The 26,007-nt window shown below is 41.0% G+C and overlaps 1 protein-coding gene across 3 annotated transcripts in view; it reads right to left on the reverse strand.

Moving 5' to 3' along the window:
• Nucleotides 1-1,233: 1,233 nt before the first annotated feature.
• The window catches only part of RALA (RAS like proto-oncogene A), a 38,908-nt gene continuing 14,134 nt past the window's right edge, over nt 1,234-26,007 (reverse strand). Inside the window, exons 1-5 of one of the 3 annotated variants that reach the window (XM_073003756.2) lie at nt 24,172-24,308; nt 15,102-15,250; nt 11,564-11,772; nt 5,702-5,876; nt 1,234-3,064 (exon numbers count right to left, since the gene is read on the reverse strand). In XM_073003756.2, coding sequence (XP_072859857.1) covers nt 2,942-3,064; nt 5,702-5,876; nt 11,564-11,772; nt 15,102-15,215 — 621 coding nt within the window. In that variant the 5' untranslated portion in view covers nt 15,216-15,250; nt 24,172-24,308 and the 3' untranslated portion in view covers nt 1,234-2,941. Of the gene's footprint in view, nt 3,065-5,701; nt 5,877-11,563; nt 11,773-15,101; nt 15,251-23,340; nt 23,655-24,171; nt 24,309-26,007 lie in introns of those variants that run through there. The other 2 variants (XM_078377476.1, XM_078377475.1) reach the window with 2 other exon arrangements.

Genomic DNA, 26,007 nt, shown 5'->3' on the forward strand with positions numbered 1-26,007 from the left:
AATCCACTGCTACCTTAGCACATTTTGCTGAAAGATGGAACTGGTAAATGTTTGGCATCTCCTTATGTATGCCAATAACAGAATGTGGATCAAGATTTTGCTTTAATGACCATTCAATCTAAAAAATACATTTACCAAATCACCAAAAAAAACCCCACCAACTTTAGAGGACTGGCAACTGTCCAAGAGCAGCCTTCAGATGCTTTTAACCTGATCCTGGCTAGTGTAGGAGAAATTACACAATATAGAGTATAGCTAATAAGATTAGAGGAAGTTGTTCACAAGATATGTGGCCTCTTGCCAGTAACTTAAATTAGAATTTAATTGTATGCCCCCAAAAGCATTTATAGCAAGGCAGCTAAGAAACGAGTTAGTGTGCTAAACGAAGATGGAATATTTTTTGCTTTAAAAAAGTGTTATATTCTATGCTGTTAAGTCACATCCAATATATGACATTCCAATATGATTTTCAAGGATTTGAAGTTGTCATCTGACTCCTAGTTGCATACTTTATCCACTACATCACATTTGTTCTTGACATAAAAAATTAAGATATCAAAATAAGGCCATGTCCATTAATCTGAAGTTTGTTCCCATAGACATACTTGAAATAAATTACTTTTGAATGACAGCAATAAGACAAGAACTGTCACAGGGACCTAAATCTGCAGGAATGGAACTGAAGGCATCAAGTTATGAGATTCAGACTTGACAATTAGACTATGCTGGTAACATAGCACTTGCATACAACTGTGCTGATCGCCTGTACACTTGCAAGAGACCACTCTAAAATCAAAAGTTGTACTTACAGTGGTCAAAGACAATTTATTTTAAACATAACCATGCCCTATACCTATATTAGACACCAAATGTAGCTAGTGAGTTATTGCTGGTTTCTAAAAATTATTTTTAAAGGCATAAAGAAGTCTGGGTTATAAAATTACATTCAAATGAATATTGTGTCTCCAGAGGTTTCAAAGGAAAATGCTATTTGCCATTCAATTGGGATTTTTAAAAAAATGTTTTGAGTTTGGGATGTGTGGATTACCAAGATCCAAGGAATCCATTCCTGCAGCACACTAGAGCTTCCAATCTGTTAATCTTCTCTATACATCATACATTACTAACTTGCAAGCACAAGGGATTTATGAACTGGACAAATGTAAGCTTAAAACAGTATTAGTAAACTTCCTCCACTGGAATATAAGGTTGTAATTAGCATTTCACAAATGATTTTTTTAAAAAAATGAAAGTTTATTCATACTCAATGGCTCAAATAGCAAATAAAAAGAATCTGAGAAGGCATCAGCCTACGACAATTGTTTCTGTGTGTCCACTGGCTTCATAACACCTTGGTTCCCATTACACAAAAATTACAATGTTAGTGGTTGGACTCCCTGGTTTGACAGATGGAAAACAAGTATACAGCAAGATGAGGACCAATCCGTTTGGCCAGGCACATCAAAAACTAATTCTGCACATGGTAGCATCTACTGGAGGAAGTACATACAAAACTTCTTTATAAACAAGTGTTCTCTAAACAGTCACATTACTCATGTCTAATTGTTAGAATGTTAAATACATCTTCTGCTTATGCTGCTGAGACACATATTGAACAGACATTTCATACGTTTATACACATGTATATATAAAAAAGTACTTTTTGGAATTGACCTAACCTAGCCACATTCAAACGACTTAAAAGTCTCAGAGAAAGTGGTTTATTATTAGCTCAATTCCACATACTAACATTGTGCTAGTATTCTTTCAAATGCAGAGGAGTTTAGGACAATGAATGAGGGATTTTGGAAGCACACTCTCAGTCTTTCTATACAGCAGAGTAGGGTGGACTAGTTAACAGTAAACCAGAGAAAGCAACTGGAATGCTTCTCCAATAGATAATGCACAGTCAATGATCCTAAAGGCATAGAATGGAGGAACTGGTCAGTATTTTCCAGACAGCCCTAAGAGTAAGACCATGTTTGTGCTACTGAAGTGCACACTGTGCCCCCAACCCTACGAAAAACACCCACCCCCATAGGTATACATTATGTACTTGCAGAGATCAATGTCAGTTTCTGTGCACTAAGAAGAAAATGTCCACTTCAGACTGAAATGTGCTTTACCCTCCTCACTTTACATTTAACCTCAGTTGTACATGTATTACATCGGCCATTTTGCTTAAAGCAATCAAGATAACAGTATGCTCTGGATCATTTCAGATCCAGAGTATGGCACACTTTCTGATCAGACACACTGCTAGCGCATTGCTAACAAAACGGTTCACAAAACAGCACTCCACACTACAGGATATAATTTCACAATGATGCATATACTCAAGTGCATCAGAAGGAAAATATACCCTTAACTACATTAACTTTTTAGGTTTTTAAATTAAGGCATATTGAAATATTCTCATGAGTTTACACCATTTGTCTAAACTAATTCCATGTATAAATGACTCCCAATAGAAGCAGAGAACAGAGCCAGTTTCTCTTCTGTAATTTGCATAATCTTATAACAGCAAAAAGCTTATATACTACCTTTGCTTAGTTCTGCCCACTGCTGTAATTTTCAAGGTAGTAGAAGACAAAGTGAAAATTTGGTGATACAAAAGTGTATGCTTTATGAGAAATACAGAAAGTAATGTATTTTGTTGACAGTTCAAGGGAGACTGCGCAAGGAAAAAAATCTACATTCAGAAGAACCAATGGTGAGAGGAGAAAATTTTGAAATTAATTGAAATCTGTTTCTTTTGAAGCCACATAGGCCTTTTCCAGTGAAAGACTTCAGGTGCTGTCCCAATTCATGCTTTAAGTGGTACATTACAAATTCAAAACTGTTAAGAGTAATTTCGGTCATAGGAGCCTCCAAATGGCATGCTGTAAGTTATGGGTTTTATTAGTATGCTCAAAGTATGAAGAAAAGTTTGCAGTCTTGATTATAAAATGCAACATCTTTCTCTGATCCTCTTGGCTAGGCTTTTCCTTTTCTTTTTTCCATTTTTTTCTTTGCTGTCTTCCATCTTTCTGGCTCTGATTTCTCGCATTAAGTCAAAAAATACCTAGAAAGAAAAAGATCAATGTCAGCACTGTGTATGAATCCTTCATTTTTACAAACCCAATCTACTCCCAAGATTATATTAGTTATTAAGCAAGTCTAGAGCAGCTGTTCTTAGTGGGGGCCATATGGTACCATGGGGGGCCCTGGCAGATTTGAAGAGAACCACAGACTGACAAATGTGAGAAGTTTCTGAAAAGTATCTGTTCATGCTGTATCCTTGTGTGAAAACCTTGTTTGGAAGATGAGAAGAGCTCCTAAAACAGCTGGGGAGGGGAAGAGGCTTGTCTAAAGGATACCCTTTACTCCTTTTCCATAGGGAGTAGTGAAATTTTACAACTATGAATCTATTTTTCCTGTTCTCCTGTAACACAGTTCTACAGGAGCCAAAGACCAAAATATGTGGATATTTCTCCTTCACTGAACTGCTATTACAGCAGCAATGTCTATTATGAACTTTCCATTGTGCAGTGACTGAAGTTCTAGGTTTTCTCCACACTGAGTTTGGTATATTCAACCCCATGTTATAAAGCTTTACTCACGGACTCTGCAAGATAGTACCCGTTCATTAACTCTACCCTGTAAGTACAACTATATCTCACTGCACAGGTCAAGTATTAGAAGTACAACAGTGCATAAAGAAGTTGTAAATCAAGTGTGCAGTATTACCTGACAAAAACAGGCAAATCAAGATCACATGTGACTCAACTGTAGGAGTCAAGAGCATCTTGCTCCCATATCAATCGATACTCCACATCTAACACTAGGTTTTAATGCATTAAAATAGTAGTACAGCATATGGAAGCAGTTTCTGAAGTTATAATTCAACAAAACATCTAGGAAATAGTCATGGTAGTCTAATGAATAACAATTCAGTACTGCAGTGTTCGCAATAAAACCAAGTTACATTTGATGGAAACATTTCCAGTTTCTAACATCTGCAAATTTTCTTAAAGGACTTCTCTGTTATGCCATCAGGTTTGTATATAGGTCAGAAAAGATAAGTTTGCATATTAAAATACTAAGCCCCTTAACCTCCTGACAAACAGATTTACTCCAAGGCAAGAACATGTACTATAGTAGACATTTCTCCACTCTAAAACACATAGACACAGATTTTGACTTTGTGCCAAATCTTCAAAACATGAGCAAACACTTTCATTGTCTTCCATAACTTTTGTAAACTGGTCTTGTAGACAATTTTGTTGACATTTGTGAAGCAGTATGTATTTTTTTAAATAAAGAATCTGAATTAATTTTAAATGCCACAGATTTCCCAGATATAATTCTGGCCCCATAGTCTTATATACTGCCCCATAGCACTTAAAGCACTCTCTGGGCAGTTTGCAAGTGAATTACACAGGCTACACCTTGCCCACCCAGCAAGCTGGGTACTCATTTTACCAACTCTGGAAGGATAGAAGGCTGAGTCAACCTTGAGCCAGCTACCTGGGATAGAATCCCGGATCATGAGCAGAGTTTTGGTTGCAGTATAAAAGGTTAACCACTGCGCCACGAGGCTCCTTTAAATGTTCTCGGTCATGTCTATTGTAACTAAGACTCAGAACTCACTGCTCATAATGATAATGCCCAATGTAAGCCCGGTTCAGATACAAGATCAATGCTCCCAACTGTGATTTAAAAACAAAAACAAAACAAACAAACCAGAAACAAGCAAAGACTCAAACACACTTCTTGAATACCACCTTCACAGACTGATTCATTTGATCAGTTTCCTAACAACAAACAGGGATACTGGCTTAACCACTGTCAATCAACTGTCAAACCAGAATCAAACCAGAGCTTGCAAATCCAGCCTACTGATGTACTTGAATCAGTTTCCTATTTCAACCATCAAGGAGGAAGCAATTTATCAAATTAAACAATCTCACTCAAGCTCAGCTTTCAACTGAGAATCCTCTAGGTCCATGTTCATGATTATGCCCATTATTTTCTTATTAATCAGCACTTCAATCTTTCTATGTTCAGCTGCTTGCCAGAACAGGGGAAGCTCTCGCCCAAAGACATTTCCCATATAGCCACATATGTTCTTTTGTCCTCAAAGTTTCCTATAATTTTCCGGAGTGCTGTGCAGCGGCTCCATCCCCTGAGTATGGAGTTCCGGCCATGACCAGAAGCAAATTGACCAGAAACACTGAGTCAGTTGTGTGCACCCGATGCAATACTATGCACCTGCATGGCTTAGAGGGGAACACTGTCTGCCATAAGGAAGATCTTTGGCTTCTGGTCTCTAAATTATGATAAGAACCAAGATAAGAGGCTATTTAAAGTCCCTTAAAGGTTTTCATTACAATGAATTTTGGTTTTCAATAAAAGAAAAAAAGTTTGTTGTGCCTAAAAGCTGTTACACTGCAACAAGTTAATAACATTTATACCTGGACCTGCCAACTTTCTTTTGACCCCACCTTGGGTCCTTAGCCCTCTTTGATGCTGGAATGTGGCCCTGGAGTGTTTTCTAAATTGAAATTCAGCTGTTCCCCAACTCTATGTGCTAAAACACCTTAAAAGATAAAGAATGATCCACAAAAAGATTAATGCAGAACTTAGTATTGACAAATATACATATATGAAAAAACAGACTCATATACTTATAAAGCTGCATTTGAAAGCAGTCATGCACCTTGTCAACGTTAGCTCGTGTTTTAGCAGACGTTTCCACATAGTTAACATTCCACTGTTCAGCTCTGTTTTTCGCTTCTTCTACAGAAACCTGTCTTTTATCTTCCAAATCTGATTTGTTACCAACCAGCAAAAAGGGAACATTCTCATCTTCTTTTACTCTTAAAATTTGCTCTCTGCAGAGAAAAAAGAAATCCACAACACTTTAGACCCATGCAGTTTAATCCTGTGCTCAGTACGGTTTAAGATGCCATTTTAAGTAGAACCTTGCTGAGATAAATATATTTTTGCTACTACTTCCCATTTGTTAATGCAACGTTGTCTATATACAAAATAGATAACCTGCATAGTCCATAAGTCACTATAAAATGTAAAGAAGACAACAGCAGGAAACTGAAGTGGTAAAGTAGTAAGGGTGAAACCATAGATCAGTTAGAATTTCCAGATGTTGGGAAGCAATATCCACATCTTATCACCTCAAATTTCCAGTGGTAAATACATTGTCTTGTGACAACTGTCTTTCTGATTATGACAGCTGACAATTTGCTGAGCCTCAAAAAGTTGAAAGCTACCTGGAATGTCAAAATCTACAAGGTTTCATTGTACTCTACTGCTGGCAAATGAACAGAGGAATCAATACAAGCACCATAATCATTGAGGCAAAGAGATGTTCAGACTTTTCTCTGTTGACATGAAAGCCCAAAGTCCCTCAAGCAGTGTCAGAGTAACCTCTAGATTTGTCTACAAGCATCAACAGCAATCCCCCATTGAACCAATAATCAAAATTGATTTACCGTCTTGATCCAAAGATAGATCACTCCAAGTAATTTAAGCCCAGTGAATCCCCTTGGGGAGGGGGGAGGGAAGAATTTTGAACAAATATAATATAACCTAGTGGAAAGTTCAAATATTGAGATGATGTGTAGGATGGATTGCGATCTTGAAGTTTGCATTCTTCAAATCAGTGGCTACAAACCGATCACCTTTCTTGAGAAAAAATCAAACTGATGCCAATGTCTGGATTGGGCTCTTATTTCCCCTTCAGAGGAGGACACCATACAAAACAATATATGTGATGGAAAACCACAGGCATTCATCTCAAAATGCTATGAAACTGGAATCAGTAGTGTGAGCAAAAATGGGAGTTGTGGCAGGGCTGAAGTGGAGAAGACACCATATCTGAATACCTACCTGCTTTGTTTTTGACATCAATACCAAGATTTCAGTCACAATATCTGTAAGATCGAGGAAGACCACTCTCTGCCTGCAGAAACTTCAGTAACAAGTGAAGAGATTTGGAAAAAGACAAGTGTCTTACAGACAGTGGAACACCATATATAGAAGCTTATTAAGAGCCACCAGGTCAACCCTCCTGGGGTAACTTCCCAAAGAAGATAACCAAGATGAGCCAGACATTTTAATCTACTGGTAACTTGTTCCCTGCAAAGCTCTCAGCCCATCATAGGGGAATTTAGTGCCTCAGAGCTTGCTTAACATAATGATATCAGTGACATGACTTTCTGTCAATATAGACTTTTATATTGCTTTTAGATAAATGCATTCTAATGCTAAGAAACAAAAAACAGATGTCAAGAAAATTTCATTGAGATGGGAAAGCTATACAGAAAATTAACTAGTAGGAGACTTTAAGAGTGATCTGCTTTTGGTACTGTCTCCTTTTCTTACGAAGATGGCACCCTACAGCAGTAATCATTACTTAGTTCGGCAGCTAGATTCAGAAGCTATTTGATTATGCTAGCAGCCTATATTGAGTGCCTGCCTTTGAAAATTCACTTGTGTCACAAAAACTGCATTAATAGCCAGCAGTTGCTGGAGTTACAATAAACAGCACACAGCATTAAGATGCTAAACTTTACACTGTACAAGTGGCATGACTAATCATTTTGGATATCTTATATGAAACATTAAGGTGTTCAAATGATGTATATGTATATTAGTTGAATGTGATGTACAGTGCCAGTCCTACTTCTCAGTTGCTTTTGTTTCAATCTTTGGACTGCCATCTCAGTGCACTGCCTCACAAACACCTTTATCCCAGACCTTCCATTTGTATTCAATTCTATCCTATAATTCTATTCTATATTGTCATATTAGCAAGTTCATATCTTTGCAAGTTTCCAGTAATTTGCCAAGAAAACCCCATGAACAGAAACAAAAGGCTAAAGATATGACGCTAGAAGACGAGCCCCTCAGGTTGGAAGGCGTTCAATATGCTACTGAGGAACAGCGGAGGACAAGGACATGTAGCTCCAGAGCTAATGAAGTGGTTGGGCCAAAGCCAAAACGACGCTCAGCTGTGGACATGCCTGGAAGTGAAAGGAAAGTCCGATGCTGCAAAGAAGAATATCGCATAGGAACCCAGAATGTAAGATCTATGAACTTTGGTAAGCTGGATGTGGTCAAGCAGGAAATGACAAGAATCAATATTGACATCCTGGGCCTCAGTGAACTAAAATGGACGGGAATGGGCGAATTCAATTCAGATGATTATCATATCTACTATTGTGGGCAAGAATCCCACAGAAGAAATGGAGTAGCCCTCATAGTCAACAAAAGAATGGGAAAAGCTGTACTGGGATACAATCTCAAAAATGGTAGGATTCAGCAGTATGTGGACCAAGACCTCCCAGAAGTACAAGGTGGATTTTGAAGGGCCAGAGGAACTACAGACCAAATTGCTAACATGCGCTGGATTATGGAGAAAGCCAGAGAGTTCCAGGAAAACATCTACTTCTGCTTCATTGACTACGCAGAAGCCTTTGACTGTGTGGACCACAGCAAGCTATGGCAAGTTCTTAAAGAAATGGGAGTGCCTTACCACCTTATCTATCTCCTGAGAAATCTATATGTGGGACAGGTAGCAACAGTTAGAACTGGATATGGAACAACTGATTGGTTCAAAATTGGGAAAGGAGTACGACAAAGCTGTATATTGTCTCCCTGCTTATTTAACTTATATGCAGAGTACATCATGCGGAAGGCCGGACTGGAGGAATCCCAAACCGGAATTAAGATTGCTGGAAGAAATATCAACAACCTTTGATATCCAGATGATACCACTCTAATGGTAGAAAGTGAGGAGGAATTAAAGACCCTTTTAATGAGGGTGAAAGAGGAAAGTGAAAAAATGGTCTGAAGCCCAACATCAAAAAAATTAAGATCATAGCCACCACTCCCATCACCTCCTGGCAAATGGAAGGGGAAGATATGGAGTCAGTGACAGATTTCACTTTGTTGGACTCCCTGGAAAAGACCCTGATGTTAGGAAAGTGTGAGGGCTAGAGGAGAAGGGGACGACAGAGGATGAGATGATTGGACAATGTCATTTGACCCAACTCCGGGAGGCAGTGGAAGACAGGAGGGCCTGGCGTGCTCTGGTCCATGGGGTCAAAAAGAGTCAGACACAACTAAACAACAACAACAACAACAACAGGGGTATGTGTCTCCGTGTACAAGTGATAATTTCTAGAATGGTTTTTTAAATGTGGGGCAATCTTCCTCCAGAGGTTACCCTATTTGCATAGCTATGCAAGAAGAGATAGAAGGATGGATAGACTGTAATTTAGAGTAGACAGGTCTCCTATGACAAAAAGCTTGTCCCACATAAGACAAAAAATTACATATAATATTGCCATATCAAGAAGAATACTGAATTCCAATGCTTTCCTTTGCCATCTGCTTTTATTTCTCTAAGTGCAGATGTTGATATTTTAAGTTTAAGTAATATTAATATTAAGATTGCCGGAAGAAATATTAACAACCTCAGATATGATGGCAGAAAGTGAGGAGGAATTAAAGAACCTCTTAATGAGGGTGAAAGAGGAGAGTGAAAAAATGGTCTGGAGCTTAACATAAAAAACCCCTAGGATCAGGAAGAACAACCTTCCGAACATGGCCAAAGAGCCCGAAAAACCCACAACAACCAACAATACAGAGGAAATTTGTTTAGTTACTGGCAATGTCACAACTGCCACTCACATTAAACAGATAACTTGTTTATATTTGGACATTTTGAGACAGTTTCCTAGCATCCTGGCCCATGAAAGATTCAGTTGGAACAAGTTTCCATCACCATGTAATATACAATCTTAAACCACAACTAAGACGTGGGCGTAACATTCAATCTTCACAATCCAGACACAGGCTGTTTTGCAAGTAACAAAAATGCTGGCTTGGTATGGTGCTAGACACCATCACGTTGCCAGAATGCAGCAAGGTTATATTTAGAATTCTCATGACTCCTGTTTGCAGATGAGTTCAACATCACTAACCGTACAATTTTTGGAACAAGATCTTATAGTGTACTTACCACATACACAAGACACTTCTCACATCCCCTCCAATAACCATGCAAGAGATTAAGGATCAAAATAGTAAGTCTCAAGTTTAATTCAATTTTAAAGGAAGAGGCATGTATCTCTAGGGCTATTATTTAAGTGAAGCATTACCAAATCAAAGAAAAACATGAAAATGTATATAACAGATACATACCTCTTCCTTAAAAATTGAATTAATTTGAGGTGGTTTACTCTCCATAACTAGATAGATTACTCTCTACTGCAAAGTTAAATTGATCCAGCAAGTTTAAAGCAGTCTCGTGTAATAGAATATTTCCCACAATCTTATCCTTTCTGTTCATCATCAAGATATTAAGAACCACCAAGTCCTAGATGAAACCAGTGTCCCTCAGAGCATTAGGGGACTTCTGGCTCTGATGTATTCAGTATATCTCACTGTTGCACCATGACAGATTATAATTTTCTCATCATGTCCCAGACAATCACTTCACATACAAAATAATCTGCTGTTTGATATATGTATTCAAACAAGCATTGCGATTTTTCAGTATGGTAGTAGTTGGTTGGCAGACTTTCTATATTGGACACTTCCTTCTACAATCAGACCTGTCATTCACTTCAAAATAGTTTTAACAAAGCAAAATGACATAGGCATCCTGTAGCATTATGGCTACAACTGCTGGACAAACTCTAAATGAAAAAGTTATAATGTCTGGAGCAACTTTTCAGGTTTTATAGGTTCTTAAGATGCTTTTCTGAAAGACACAGCCACACTGTTACTAAGGCAGCTCTTGTACACGTGGTTTTGAAGAGACAATACCTTTTAAAATTTTTAAGATTCTTTAACAGAGCCCAGATTGCTTCAAATGGAAATCTGCTTTTTCATATCTTATCTCAAAATCTCTAAACAAGTTAATCATTTGAATCACATACTGGTGTTAAGAGTTTGCCTTTAGTTAGATGGGCTTGAGGAAAATTCTGAAGCATGCTTAAGCTGCCACTTTTATTTTCTCCCTGAAAAAAAATGTTGCCATATCTTTTGACTTTGCTTTGATCAGTAATCTCGGAATTAGATGGAGCCATAATGAGTAAAAAAAAAAAAAATCAATCTGGCACTGTTAGTACTGCTCAGCAGGCTAACTGTTAGGCAGTAAGCTGCAAAACACAGATTATTTATCTTGCCTTTCATTGGCTAGGGATCATCTGTCCTATTGTTCTCAACATTCTGATCAGAGATGTGCTCTTCAGACAAATGCAGAAGAACATCTCAAATCAGTAATATTTGAGTGATTTCTGGAAGAATACAGAGCAGAGCAAAGAACCTCCAGTTTCCCAATGTACCAATGTATCCTTTGCTTCCCATTCACCATTCATGGTGTTACAAAGTTTTAAAAGAAGCTTAGTTCTGAATTGCTCTAAGTCATCCAAAGAAGATTAAAAGGACAGAAAAGTATGTCAAGAAAAACAAGATGATTTAACATTGAAAAGTTAAGATATCAAAGTCACAAACATTCACATCCAATTTTTCATATGCATCCAGTTACCTAAAGTCAGCTGTAGCTGCAAAAGATTCAAGTTCTGTAATAGAAAATACACAGAGGAAGCCTTCTCCACTTCGAAAATAGTTGTCTCTAATTGCAGCATAATCTTCCTGCCCTGCTGTATCCAATATATCTATCTGGACTTCTTCTCCATCCAGGACCACCTTTTTTCTGTAGCTATCTGCTTTGGTAGGTTCATAGTCTTCCACAAACTGTTAAGAAATGAAATAGTCTCACTTTTAACAGTAAACTAATATCAGTGACTTCAGAAACCAAACTTCCACATGAAAACATTTTGTAGCACCTTTAGGTACTGATGAACAGCAAATTTTGGGGGAATAAAAAAAATTCTCATTCCAGTCCCAAAGGTCCCATAGTTGTGAAATCTTTCTGTCATGGGTAAACTGCTGGTAGTCAAGGGACAAAAGAGATCCTGAAAAATGACACTGCCTGGATGCTTTTACTGCAGTGGCAATACATTTCAAAGACAAGATGCCCCATGGCCCCACAATAGCTTCTCCACAATGAAAGAGATTTCACGGGAGTCTTGGGACTTTCAGGGAAGATTAGAAAAGTTTTATTTCTGAAAAACTGCCACCGGTGATGATATCATCGGCAGGGCTTGAAAAATTTTAGAATGTCTCACCAGTCAGTCAAAAATTTCACCAGTCAGCATGACCGGACTGTAGCCTTGCAATTTATCTTTCAACGCTTAAATTAGGCACTTTCTACATAATGCATACAAACTCGAAATAAATATACCCTCAGACTTGGGTTGCTTTATTACCTGCGTGCCTGTGGGGTCATGAAGCTTGTACAGTGGTGCCCCGCATAGCGGCGTTAATCCGTTCCGGATTAATCGTCGCTATCCGGAAACATCGCTAAACAGAACAAAAAAACCCATTAACTCACAGTTGAGCTAAGATCCTCCGTAGGGGCGGCCATTTTCGGTGCCTCTAAAGCGAGGCAACACAGCAGGCGGCCATTTTGGAACCGCCGACCAGCTGGCCGAAAATGGGGCCTTTGGCATTTTCCCCCAGCTGAGCGGCGGGAGCTTCAAAGCCCCGCCACTCAGCTGGCGGAAAATGTCGGCAGTCGGTCGGCAGTGGCTTTGGAAGGACCCCAAAGCCACCGCCGAACGCCGACATTTGCCTTCCGAGCTCTCAAAGGGCTTCCCCCCCCCCCCGACATTGGAGAAAGCCCTTTGAGAGCTCAGAAGGCTCTCAGCGGTGGCGGGGACAGGGTAGGGGGTGTCCGGATGGCTTCCAGGCAAAGCACTGGAAGCCATCCAGACCCCCCCTACACTGCCCCCGCCGCCAGGAGCCACACCGCACCTGCCTATCCCAGCCATGTTGGGACTCCTGGGAGTCCGAGCATGGCTGGGAAACTGGGCGCGGGGTGGCTCCTGGCGGCGGGGGCAGGGTAGGGAGAGTCTGGATGGCTTCCAGGAGAAGCACTGGAAGCCATCCGGACCCCCACCACCACCCTGCCACCGCCGCTTGGAGCCGCCCTGCGCCCGGTTTCCCAGCCATGCTCGGACTCCCGCGAGTCCCAGCATGGCTGGGATAGGCAGGTGCGGTGCGGCTCCTGGCAGCGGGGGCAGGGTAGGGGGGTCCGAACACCCCCTGCCCCCGCCGCCGCCGCTTGGAGCCACCCCGCGCCCGGCCAGCGCGTCCGAGCAGCGGCGGAGAAGCCTTCCCCCGAGGCGGCTCGGAAGCGCTGGCCGCGAATATGCCGGCAAGCGCGTCCGAGCGGCGGCGGAGGAGCCTTCCCCCAAGGCCTCTCGGAAGCGCTGGCCGCGAAAATGGCAACCAGCACTTCTGAGCGGCGGCGAAGCCTTCCCCCGAGGCGGCTCGGAAGCGCTGGCTGCGAAAATGCCGGAGACGGGGGGGTGAGGGGTTGGGAGGAGGGTGGCCGGGAACACCCGAGCCTTGCCCTCCTCCCGGCTCTGCCCGACCCACCTCTCACCCTCATCTCCGCCGCCGCCGCTGGGTTTCGGAAGCCGCTTCCAAAACCCAGCGGCGGCGGCAGAGAAGGGGGTGAGGGGTTGGGAGGAGGGTGGCCGGGAACACCCGAGCCTTGCCCTCCTCCCGGCTCTGCCCGACCCACCCCTCACCCTCATCTCCTCCGCCGCCGCTGGGTTTCGGAAGCCGCTTCTAAAGCCCAGCAGCGGCAGCGGAGACGGGGGTGAGGGGTGGCTCGGGGGGAGCCAGGAGGCAGGGCAAGGCCCAGGTGTTCTGGTGGCCCTCCTCCCAGCGGAGGCTCCCACCCAGCTGAGGGGAGGGAGCTTCCGAAGGGAAGCTCCCGCCGCTCAGCTGGGGTTAAATGGTGGTGGTGGCCTCCGAAGGTACCGACGGCATTTTCGAGCGGGAAAATGCCGGCAGTGGCTTTGGAGGCCACCACCGCCGCCGGCATTTAGCCCCAGCTGAGCGCTGGGAGCTTCCCCTTCAGAAGCTCCCGCCGCTCAGCTGGGGGAAAATGGGGCTATGGGGAAAAATCGCTAAATGATTTTTCCCCATAGAAAACATCGCAAGGCGACTGCTTTTGCGATCGCAAAGACATCGCTATGCGGATTCGTCGTTAAACAGGGCACCCGTTAAGCGAGGCACCACTGTATTTTGAATGCCTTTCTTTTGAATGTTTCCAGCAAAAATAAAACTGGAAGCAAAAACACCCGGCCTCTTAAGGAGCCAGGTCTTTCGGTTGAAATTGGGAGCAGGGAATCTCCATATTCTCCAGCATGGGAGTACTCTACATTCTCCTACAGAGCTATATCTCTATGTGCCACTCGAACTCTCTGAGAGTGGGGGGGACTGAGGGTAAGGAGGTAAGGAGGGAGAGAGGGAGCTGTGGCTTGTCAAGCAGAGTTTTTTCACTTGTCACAGACGAGTGAATTTTTCAAGCCCTGATCATCAGACTTACACAGAATCTGTTTAGTATATTTAATTTTGTAATCAGACAAAACATAATACATCTTAGATGTATCAATTAGTATAATATCATTTCTACATTAATACATTCTTAAAGCCATTTTTCGAAATACACGTACACATGTGTTTTCAAAGAAAAGCCATTGTAAATAAAAAATTTAAGACTGTCTGTTCAGTGAAAAACAGCTACTGATTATTACAAATCTTTTGCAGTCCTTAAACAGAGAGAAGGGGGTATAAATTAAATGGACAGACTTGGAAGCATTAGGGCAAATGTTATCATGAAGTCCTGAACGTTTGATTCCCTACCAGAATACAATGTTCCTCTCCATAAGATTTTTTTTTTAGCATCCAGGCTTTCAATTTAATTGTAACATCAGAAAAAATGTTTTACTGCAAATAATAAAACAATCCTCACATCAATGTGCATAATTTAAAATTTTTCCAACTACAAGAAGTACATTTTTGCTAGTATATGAATAGCTTTGTCATCATAGCTGAACACAACACAACTAAATGAAACCATACAGATGCCAGTTTAAATGTAAGTTAAATACTAATGCATACTTATGCAAAATCCTTAAAAATGAGCATGAAATCTAAATGCTTACCTCATCATACATGAACTGCAGAGTTAATGCAGATTTTCCTACACCTCCACTGCCAACCATGATTACTTTGTGCAAGGCCAAAGAATTTTGACTTTTGGGCTTATTCGCTGCCATTTTTGGATTGCAGAGATTTCACTCAAAGAAAAAACCTATAGGAAAACATATATGTTATATCAGTAAGGATTTTAATAATTTCATAGAAAGATTCAATTTATTTCAATAACTGGGTGTGAAAGGTCAACAGCCACTGTGCATACAATATAACAACGATTGCTTACAATGGCTACAGCACTAATTAGTGAAAACACAACCTGCCAAGTGTAATACAAAAAAATGAAACAACTATTTTAAGGTATGAATGACTTTCAGCTCTAAAGCAGAGGAAAAATTAAGGAAATGTTTTACAAAAATTGGCTAGAAACCTACTGATGATTTAAGCTTGCATAAGGGAAATCATACATGTTTTAACAGTAAACTGTAATTCAGTAATGAGGTGCTGGCTGTGTGTATGACCATGAATGCAACCAGCACATTCTTAATGAGTGGTAATTTACCTCCACAATTTATGAAGATTTGCTTATACAGGTATAAACTGCCAATGAGATGCTGACATCCAATATCAAAGTGTTATATTAAATACCATTAAGAAAAGAAACGGATAGGCCCAAATGGAGCAGTTCTCTACTGATGCAGATATTATACTGCTGAGCAAGATTTGTGCTCATGGACAAATTCAGAATGCTGAATTTGATGGAGATGGAGAACTTTAAGCAAGAGAGCTATAGGCACAGAAACTGCACAGTAAAAAGAAGACTGCAATGCTATAACCAACGTAAGAATAGTCACTGTGTCAACAGTTTAAATTAGTACAAAAGCTTCTATTTCTAACATAGTTTACAGGTATCTTACTATTGGCCTGTAAGGCCCAAACTATACATGATCTTAATCTCAGGTATCCTCATTTGTATCAAGACTTTATGATGAGATGCAAACCGAGGGGCTTCATCCTCTTCCCCCGGCTGTGGTCCTAAACCAGATGGGGAATCTGCCCCTACAATTTATACTGAAAAAGTAGTCCAATAGAAGAGAATGGAATTTTTGTTTACAACTCAAATTGCAAGGAAGAGGGTAATCAAGACTAGAGATGGTTCAAATAATTATGGACCACCAGAACATTTGATTAGTAAACAGTTTTGTTTAGCAAATTGAGAAGCAAACATACTAAATTACTTGATACTATACTCAGGACACTGGAAAAACATCACTGCAGACAAGACACACATAGACAATGACACTTCCAAGCTTGAAATTGTATAATGCTAGAATATATCTACTAAGTCACATTAAGAACAGAGGTACATATGTTACACACAACTGAGAAACACAGGCATTTCTTTTAAAAGGTGCGTTCTATACATATTTTTAAAAACGGATTTACTTTGAAAAAATGTTCAACTTACTTTTGCAGTGATATTAGAAAATAAGAAAGGGGAAAGCAAGGATCAAAGCGATCCTGCAGTGCTTTGATCCCTGCTTTCCCCCTCCACTTGCTAAGCCCTGCTTAGATTTCTTAATTTTGTGTTAGAAAGGGGGGTCTTATACATGGGAAAATACAGTATATGAATGTAACTAAGGAAACTAAGCTGAGCATTGTAGCAGTAAATAATGTACATCTATCAATCCAAATGCCTCCTCTCCAAAACTCAAAATTGGGGGGGGGGGGAATACAAATATGGATGTAATTTTTTATGTTAGATCTGCTAAGGGTTTTAGCCTAACAATATATCTTTAGTACCAGTTTCTAATTAATAAAAATATTAATAAGGGTCCCTTTCAATAAATATTTTGAGATTTATTTTTTAATTTACTGGCTAAAACCAAGTAGCATAAATTTATATGCTACATAGGCCTCATGACATCATCAGCCAGGGCTGGATTTTGTTAAAATAAAGTTTCCTATCCCTCCCCACAACACCAAGGTTCTTTGGCTCCTTAGCTCCTGGGAAAGCCTATTGGGATAACAAAATGAAGGATAGGTCTCACACATCTGAAATTGATGGTCCCAGGACTCTGGAATCAGGGGAGGGTTCAGAAAAATGTTATTAACAAAATATGGCCAGAGTTCATCCATTATGCAACTTAACTTTCTGTTACTGGAGATCAGCCAGTGTGTCATCTTTTTCCATATCTATACCTGATCATCACTGGTATAAGAACTGGGTGAAACAGGGTAGATAAAAGTATTTAATTTTTAAAATCAAATTGATTTAAATTTAAAAAATGGTTTTTTTAAAATTTTAAAAAATCTGTTTTTTAAATTTAAATCAAATCCACCCTAAGGCAAAATGAAGCACTATCTGCAATAACTGATCAGTTATGAGCTATATAACATGACCTGGAGACCAGTTCAGAGATAGTGAGAAAATGCTATCATTAAAACTAGGTATTGTATTGCTCACAGAGTTCTCATGTGCCAGTATCTCATGACATTTTAGCAGTAATTTCCATTGAAAAGTTAATCAGAAGGTCAGAAGGACAGAAAAATAGAAAGCCCACCTAGATAAGCCATAATATAGAATAATCTGATATTTTAAGGGCTAAAAACATTTTTCTTCTTTGTGGATATGGAACCAGTGTTCATGTTTCACTTATCCAAAATCTTGTTAGTCAAGCAAATTGAAGCCAGATTTGTTTAGCAACTGAAGAAAAGTTAAACTCCACCCCCCTCAGTTTTTGGTTTCTTTTCCCAGGATGGGGCACACCGGAGTTTCTTGTCTAGCCTAGAAACCCAGTTTGGCGGCGGACGAAATTGGCAATTATAGGCCCATTGCCAACGTTTCTTTCATTAGCAAAGTGGTGGAGAGGGTGGTGGCCGATCAGCTTCAGGCGCATTTGGATGAAACAAATGCCCTGGATCCGTTCCAGTCAGGTTTCAGGCCATGCCATGGTACAGAAGCGGCATTGGTCGCCCTGTATGATGACCTACGAAGGGATGCTGACAGGGGTAAAATGTCTCTGTTGGTCCTCCTCAATATCTCAGCCGCCTTTGATACCATCGACCACAGTATCATCCTGAGGAGGCCCTCCGAGTTGGGAATTGGTGGCTTGGCACTTGCCAGGCTCCGATCCTTCCTGGAGGATCGTCCTCAGAGAGTACAACTTGGGGAGAGTGAGTCGGCCCCATAGAGCCTCAGTTGTGGGATTCCGCAGGGCTCGGCTATCTCCCCAATGCTGTTTAACATCTATATTAGGCCACTGGGTGGAGTCATCGGGGGTGTGGGGCTTTGTGCCATCAGTACACTGATGACACCCAGCTCTACATCTCCTTTTCTCCATCAACAGTGGATGTTGTTCCGTCCCTTCAGCGCTGCCTGGAGACTGTACTGCAATGGATGCAGGCGAATGGTCCTGAGGGTGGGTGGCCCCTCCATCGGTGGTTTGCAAAACTCCCTCGCTGCTTGGAGTCTGTGCTGCAATGGGTGCAGGAAAATGGGCTGAGGCTGAACCTGGACAAGGCGGAGGGCCTAAGGATGGGTGGCCCCACCGTCAGCGGTCTGGGAAACTCTCTCACATTTGGGGGGGTGACTCTTACTGCAAAGTGTTAGGTTCGCAGCTTGGGGATCCACCTGGACCTGGCACTCACCATGGAAACTCAGGTGGCGTCAGTGGTCCGTACTGCCTTTTTTCATCTTTGGCGGATAGCCCAGCTGCGTCCCTATCTTGATGTTGGGGCACTCACCACTCTGGTCCATGCACTTGTAATCTCGAGATTAGACCAATGTAATGCGCTCTACATGGGGCTACCTTTGAGACTGATGCGGAAACTCCAAATGGTGCAAAATGCGGCAGCCAGACTCCTTAGTGGAGTGAGAAAATATCACCATCTCTCTCCTACTCTGGCTGTGTTGCATTGGCTGCCAATTTGTTTCCTCGTTGATTTCAAAGTTTTAACGCTTACATAAAATCCCTAAACGGTTTAGGGCCTTGATACTTGGCAGAACGCCTACTCCCACCAAAATCTACCCTTATCACCTGATCTAGTCAGGAGGTGAGGCTGAGGAACCTGACACCAAGGGAGATCCGGAACAAAAAAACAAGAAACCGGGCCTTCTCAGCGGTTGTACCTCGCCTCTGGAATAATCTTCCTGAGATCCGTGCCCCCTCGCTGGGCATTTTTAAAAGCCAATTGAAGACCTGGTTCTTTAGGCAGGCCTTCCCTCCAGTTACTATTTGATTTATTTCTTCTTATTCTTTCCATTTTGAATAATTTGATTATTGATGTTTATAATGTTATTTTTATAATGTTTTATTATACATGTTGGAAGCTGCCCAGAGCAGTCAATCGATTAGATGGGTGGGGTAGAAATGCAATAAATAGCCTGAAAGCTTCTTCTGCTGTTATCTCAGATCACCGATTGAATATAAAATATTTTAAGGCATTTGAATTTTGAATACCATGTAGAATTAAAGTATAATTTGCCTGCCTACAAACTGTTGCACCTTTCTCCTGAATAAGAATGCCCAAAATTTACGCTTGCTTTCTATGCTTGTTTGGAAAATATTCAAAACACTAATTACATCTGGCCTTGTCAACACTGATGGTGACCCCAGTGAGACTCTGACTTCGGGAGTAGTGGTGGGAATCAGATCTGGATTGCAATTAAAAGTTTACAACTATCCAAGGTGTTGGACCCTATCCTTAGTACCTTGGATAGCTCCTTTAAAATTTGTATTTGTTCTTCAACCCGATTCATCACCCCTTAAAGACTGGAGTCATCAGTTTCCAATATGCTATCTTTCTACCCTACCATTGGAATATGGGCCTGGTGCCAAAAAGAGTTCCCTTATCTTGTGGTAAGAAATTAAAGCTAGCACACAGCACATTATATGTGGCACAGATATATCAGTTGATATACAATAAAATACAAAATATTTTGAACTAAACATTTACATTCAGACTGTACACATGTAACTGCTAAGAAGGCAGAACAACTTCATGTTGTTTTTATCAGGTACACACTGAGACAAGTTCTCCCTGTTGAAATATTTTCACTTAGCAGTTTCATCCAATACAGGATAATAAACTATGTATGAGACCAAGGGGAAAGAAGCACCTAGTATGCTGACATATAAGACTTGAAATACTTTAAAATTGCTAACTAAGAAAACATTTTCTGCTACATTAACCAAAGAAATGTGATGGAAAGCAATGTTCCTATCAAGTGTCTGAATAAGGGAGGGCAGAAGGCAGACTAGGGTCCACCAACAGATCTTCAAGCAACTTGAACTACAGAAGTAAGCATTGTTAGCTTATCATCCTAAATTATATGGCTAAATAAGAAACACTTGTGAAACTGAAGTAAACAAGAATGGATATTTGTTCAGTTCTGCTACTCAAAACAAATCCCTGGACTCAGGTCTTTATGTCTTTTCCACATGACTAAGAAATTGTTAAACCACTCTGAGTACTTTCCAGGTAGAAACTGCTGAGAAGGATAACCATAAGTTGGAATCAACTTGAAAACATGCAAATAGTATCACTGATGGTAGGTCTCAGAATTCCACTTTTAAAAAGGCCAGCAAAAAGTCTGTTCACTTAAAATCCATTGTAAACAATTTTATAAACAACAATAAATAAAATTTGATTAAAAATATTTGTTCCTGGTCCTCTAAGCTACAGGTAAAGGAACATTTAAGAGCTATCAAACACATTTAAATGATAGCTCTAAGGCCACATCTTATTCCAGGCTGTAATGTTTAAATTTAGTAAACACATTTAAATATATACCAAAATATCCACTCCACATGACAATTGTTTGTGTTTTAGGTATCCCTATATTTATACAAAAAAGTTGGGAGTTGCAGTACAGAAACAAAATTCCTGATCAGAACCTTGTTGATATGGTCTTGACTGCTTTATGCAACAACTTCAATAGTGATGTGCATTTCATAGCATAGCCTCAAGAACAGATAAACACAACTATCTGCATGCACAAAGACGCAGGCAAAAGAGCCAACTGTTCCCCCCTTCCAAAAAGACAGGACTATTGCCAGTTCTTTTTCCCAGAGCTATTAACAAAGGTATTGAATGAAGTATCAGCCTTCAAAGTTGCCCATACAAGCTCTTCCACAGGAGGACACCAATTAATCCAAGACACCACTGCTTTCCATGGAAGAGCCTTACACCTACATAGTGGTATTCAAGTACAGGTCTTCATTATTTCCAAATAAAGTACAGCTGAACTAGTTAAAACAGCATATTATGTTATTAATTTACGAGTTCCTTTGAACACGCACACTGAGAATTCTAGCATTAAAGGGGGGGGGGGAATCAGGACACTGAATATACTAATGTGTTATGTACAGCATGTGGTCCTGGAAAACCTGCCCATGAAAGAAATCAAAATATATTATTTGTTCTAAAATTAATGAACAGTACACCAAAAAAATTAAGGATTCTATATGCCTCAAAAAAGCTAATAAAAATTCTGCAAAGTTGTTAAAATTACTGAAAAATATTTCACACATATCAAAACCAAACACAACATAAAACTGGCCTTAAGCATATGTAAAACATGGTCTCTGAAAATTGTAGATATACATAATTTAAAAAACAATGCTGTAAATTTTTTAGAAAAGAGCTGGTAACCCTGAGGACTCCAATATATTTGGATTGTACCTCCTTTTAATCTGCAACCAAGATGGCCAATGGTTCTGTGTAAACTATAATCCAACACCTCACAAGCCTTAAATTCCTCAACCTTATTTTAGAAATGAGGGTACAAAACATTTATACAAACACTGTACTTTCAAAACCCTCTGACACATAATGTTCAGCATTTTTAAAGAAAGTACTGCACAGTGGTACCTCGGTTTATGAACGCCTCAGTTAACATAATTTTCAGTTTACAAATGAAAATCCATTGAAAATAATGCCTCAGTTTACGATTTTTTTCCCAATACGAAGCAAGTTTTCCCAGTTTGCCATGTTTTAAAAGTTGATGTTTTAAAAATTGAAGTTGGAAGTTTGAAGTATTATTGCTTGATTAGTTATGTCCCTGTACAGTATTTATGCCTTTAAAGTGCACTTTATAAAGAGTTTTGAACAGATAAAATACTTTTTTGGAGTTTTTTCTGACCTCCAGAACAGATTAATTAATTGGTTTTCAATGCGTTCCTATGGGAAACCACATTTCGGTTTACGAGTTTTTCGCAATACAAAATGTCCTGGAGAGCACATTAAATTCATAAACTGAGGTACCACTGTAGTTGGACGTTTCACCCCTGAAGCTACTGCTACAAGAAAACTCTTGCTAATCTCATGGAATTTACAAGAATTCTCTGTATTTTATAATTACTTCTACTTTTGTGTAGCCGAAGTTTACAAGTTATGTAAACATTTTCACAGCATACAAAAAAAATACTGAAGCAAATGATAAGCATTTTCCACTGAATAAATTAAATAGAAATTGTTTAGTATATACGGAAAAATCATAATATTTTAACTCAAGGACCTCTAACAGCAAATTATGAGAAATAATTAAAGATGACTGACATTTTCAGTATAAGGACCTAATAATACAATTACACGTATATTATATCCATAGTAAAAGTCCTGTTAATTCAGACAGGTCTACAACATGATTCTATTCAACAAGTCTTACTCTGGAAGTCCTAGAAAAATGGGCAATCCTTCTGCAGGACAAAAGAGCACTTGTGTTCAATGCCATTTAATGGTATGAAACTATCTTGCTATGTGTTCATCAGACTCTTCATGATAAAAGTTGAAAGCCCCTGCACAGCTACCAATCTGAAATTAAATCTATAAATAATTTACACCTCAAATTCCATGAGCCGTGCCTATAACAGCTTTCCTGCACTTAACTGGTTCATTTTTTTGCAATCAATCAATTTTTAGAAATCCAAAATGTATGTTCCAAAACTTTTATACCATTGTAGATAGATACACAATAAAAACCTTGCAAAAATCATTTAGATTCCAGCCATCCTGTTCTCTCAAGAGTCTTACTTTAAGGGAAACAACCAGGAAAACATGAGTTTGTCTCATCCCTAGACTAGAGCCTGCATTTAGGTCACAGAAATTTAACTCAACAAACTGAAAGCAATAATAAACAGCTTCAAATTCAAATAAATTAAGTAAAATTACATATGCCAACCAACAGATGTTGGCCATCTGAAGTTAAATAGAATCTACATGATAAGATGCAGTGTACTGTACCTGCCTTCACCTGCAAGGAGAACTCAGGCCTGTGAGCTTCCTAGAAACATCTCATTAGTCACGACCAGAAATAGGACACTAACCTGGAAGAACTCCCGGTCTGACCTACCTATACACCACTTTTTTTCCCCACTTCAGAACCACGCCTGCCTGCCTCCCTCTCTCCCCTGCGAGGGCCAATTCCTGGGGAAGCGGCCACAGAAACACGGAGGGTCTTCTCCCTGCAGGCCAACCTCCTTTCCTCGCTTAAGAAATTGAGCATTGCGGATAGAGAGCGGAAGAGGCCGAAAGATAAGCCTTTCCCAAAGGAAGGCGAGCAAAGCAGCAGCGCCGGAGAACCAAACCCCACCCCACCCCTGAGAAGCCTCCCTTATATCGACTCCACGTAACACGAGCAGAGCCGCCGCTTCCTCCGCCAGCTCCACCCAACCTCGGCCGGCTCACCAGCCACCTCCAGAAAAGAACACGGGAGGCGAACCAGGGCCGGACAAGAGGGAGTGTCACGGCGGCCGCCCCAGACAGAAAAAGGGCGGGGGGGGAGAGGGAGAGAGGCAAGGACAAGGGAACCGGTTTAATGGGGACGGGCCAGAAAGCGAACAGTCGCCTTCCCAAAGCAGGAAGGGCTATTTAGGCCTCCGGAGGCTCCGCAAAAAAAGCGACCCCTCCCCCAACCCCAACCCTCTGCCCTCCCGCCGCTCCTTTTCCACCAAAGCTGTTGGGAGGCCGGCTACCCGCCTTCGTCGACCCTCTCTCGCCCGGTCACGCCCCGGCCCGGCCCAGCGCGCGGAGGTCTGAAGGGAGCCGAAGGGCGGCGAGGCAGGTAGCGCTCACCTGCCGAGGACAAGCCGGGCCCTCCGAGGACGGACGGACGGGGCGGGAGCGCGAGGGGCGGAGGGAGGGAGCCGACAGAGCGGCGCGCGCGCTCGCGGCCGGCCTCGCGCTCGCGGGCTGCAGGAGGGCGGCGGGCTTCCCAGGGACAGGGACAGGCGCTCGCGCCCCAAGTCTTCGTTGCTGCTGCTGCTACTAGGGGGGCGAAGAAAAGGAGCTCGGGGCGAAGCGAGCGGAGGCGACTGGCTGGCGGACGGGGCGGGGCCTAAAAGGCGCCTCGCCCGCCTTCCGAGGGGAGGGACCACGGGGCCGGCGGGGGGGGAGGAGAGGGAGGAGGCGGCGCTGAGCGCAGGATTCCCGAGAGCCGCCTCCCCCCCCTCTCTCCGCGAGAGCGAGGAAGAGGAGAGTGACGCCTACGGAGGTTTTCAATCGGAAGGCGCTATTATTGGAAGTAGTCGCTCTATCAGTAGAAACTCTATGGTGAAAAACTTCTGGGATACATGAATACTGTATATAGCGGAAGACTTTCAACCTACACACGGATGGATCCCTTAACGTAGAAGGGGATATGGCTTTCAGAGCACCAAGGAAGGAAAAGCGGGAAGGAAAAGTTTGAATGTTGAGATAAATGGTTACATTGCCGTGTAGCTTTTGTCTAGTACGGTTTTTAATAAGCCGAAAAGTATCAGATTGTCTGAACTTTAGTATCTCTTCCTCTCTCCACCTTGGGAAAAATGCTTTTCTTACTCCATATCTGATAAAATATTGTAGCAACACCTTGAGCATAATTCTGCTTGCATGGGAAATTAATGCAGTGGTTGCCTGGTTACTACACTCCGTGCTGTTTCCTTTTGGGGGGGGGTTGTTGTATACATCGAACGTTTCCAGTGTGTGGGTCATTGATTTGTTTTTCATATTTGTTGGCGTATTCTTATTAAGATTTTGATAGCTTCGGTTTCCATCGCTTGTACAGGTACACCAGTATTGTATCTACACCTGGAGATTTATTTCTTCCAAGTGCTTCCTTCGAGTACTTTTGAAAACTAGTTTATTCATCACAGGATTCTTCTTCAAAGGAATCGATCATTCTTGCTTCTCAGAATAGTTTTTCCATACAGTATGTTGTTTTCATCTTTTTGCTGTTTTATCATGGTCAGATAGTGTTCCCCCCTGTTGTTCTTTTGAGTGACCCTAACAGGTTTAAATTTCCTTTTCATTTCTTGGATCTTATGCGAAAAGACTTATTGTTTTTTCTTTTACGTTGTTTTATTTCTTTGCACTGATTATTGTAATGGGTATCTTTTTCTTTATGAAATAGCATCTGAAAAGTTGGATTTAGGATCCTTAACCTATTTCTGTCCCCTTTTACTTAAAATCCTTAATGGCAAGCAAGAAGCAATATACTGTAGTAATGACGATGGTGGAGAATTCTGGCAAACTTCAAAAAGGCATTTGCCTGCCAAATTCAGGATGGGAGTTAAACATGGAAAATACAAAAAATAAATCCTTTTATAAGTGCCACTTTCTTTTTTCTGAATAAATGTATGAGGTAAAGATGTAATCCTGTGCACTTATTTCAAAGTTAGTTTCATTAAATCAAGTCAGAGTTACTGGACTTGGAAGCATATATACAGAAATGTCTTTCATTAAATGTGCAAAGAATAGCGAAATTGTATTCACAAAAGCTTTCACGGCTGGGATCTAATGGTTGTTGTGGGTTTTTTGGGCTTTTGGGCCGTGTTCTGAAGGTTGTTCTTCCTAACTTTTCACCAGTCTCTGTGGCCAGCATCTTCAGAGGACATCTGAAGATGCCAGCCGCAGAGACTGGTGAAATGTTAG

This window comes from Pogona vitticeps, chromosome 6 (assembly GCF_051106095.1).
Source record: "Pogona vitticeps strain Pit_001003342236 chromosome 6, PviZW2.1, whole genome shotgun sequence".
Lineage (NCBI taxonomy): Eukaryota > Metazoa > Chordata > Lepidosauria > Squamata > Agamidae > Pogona > Pogona vitticeps.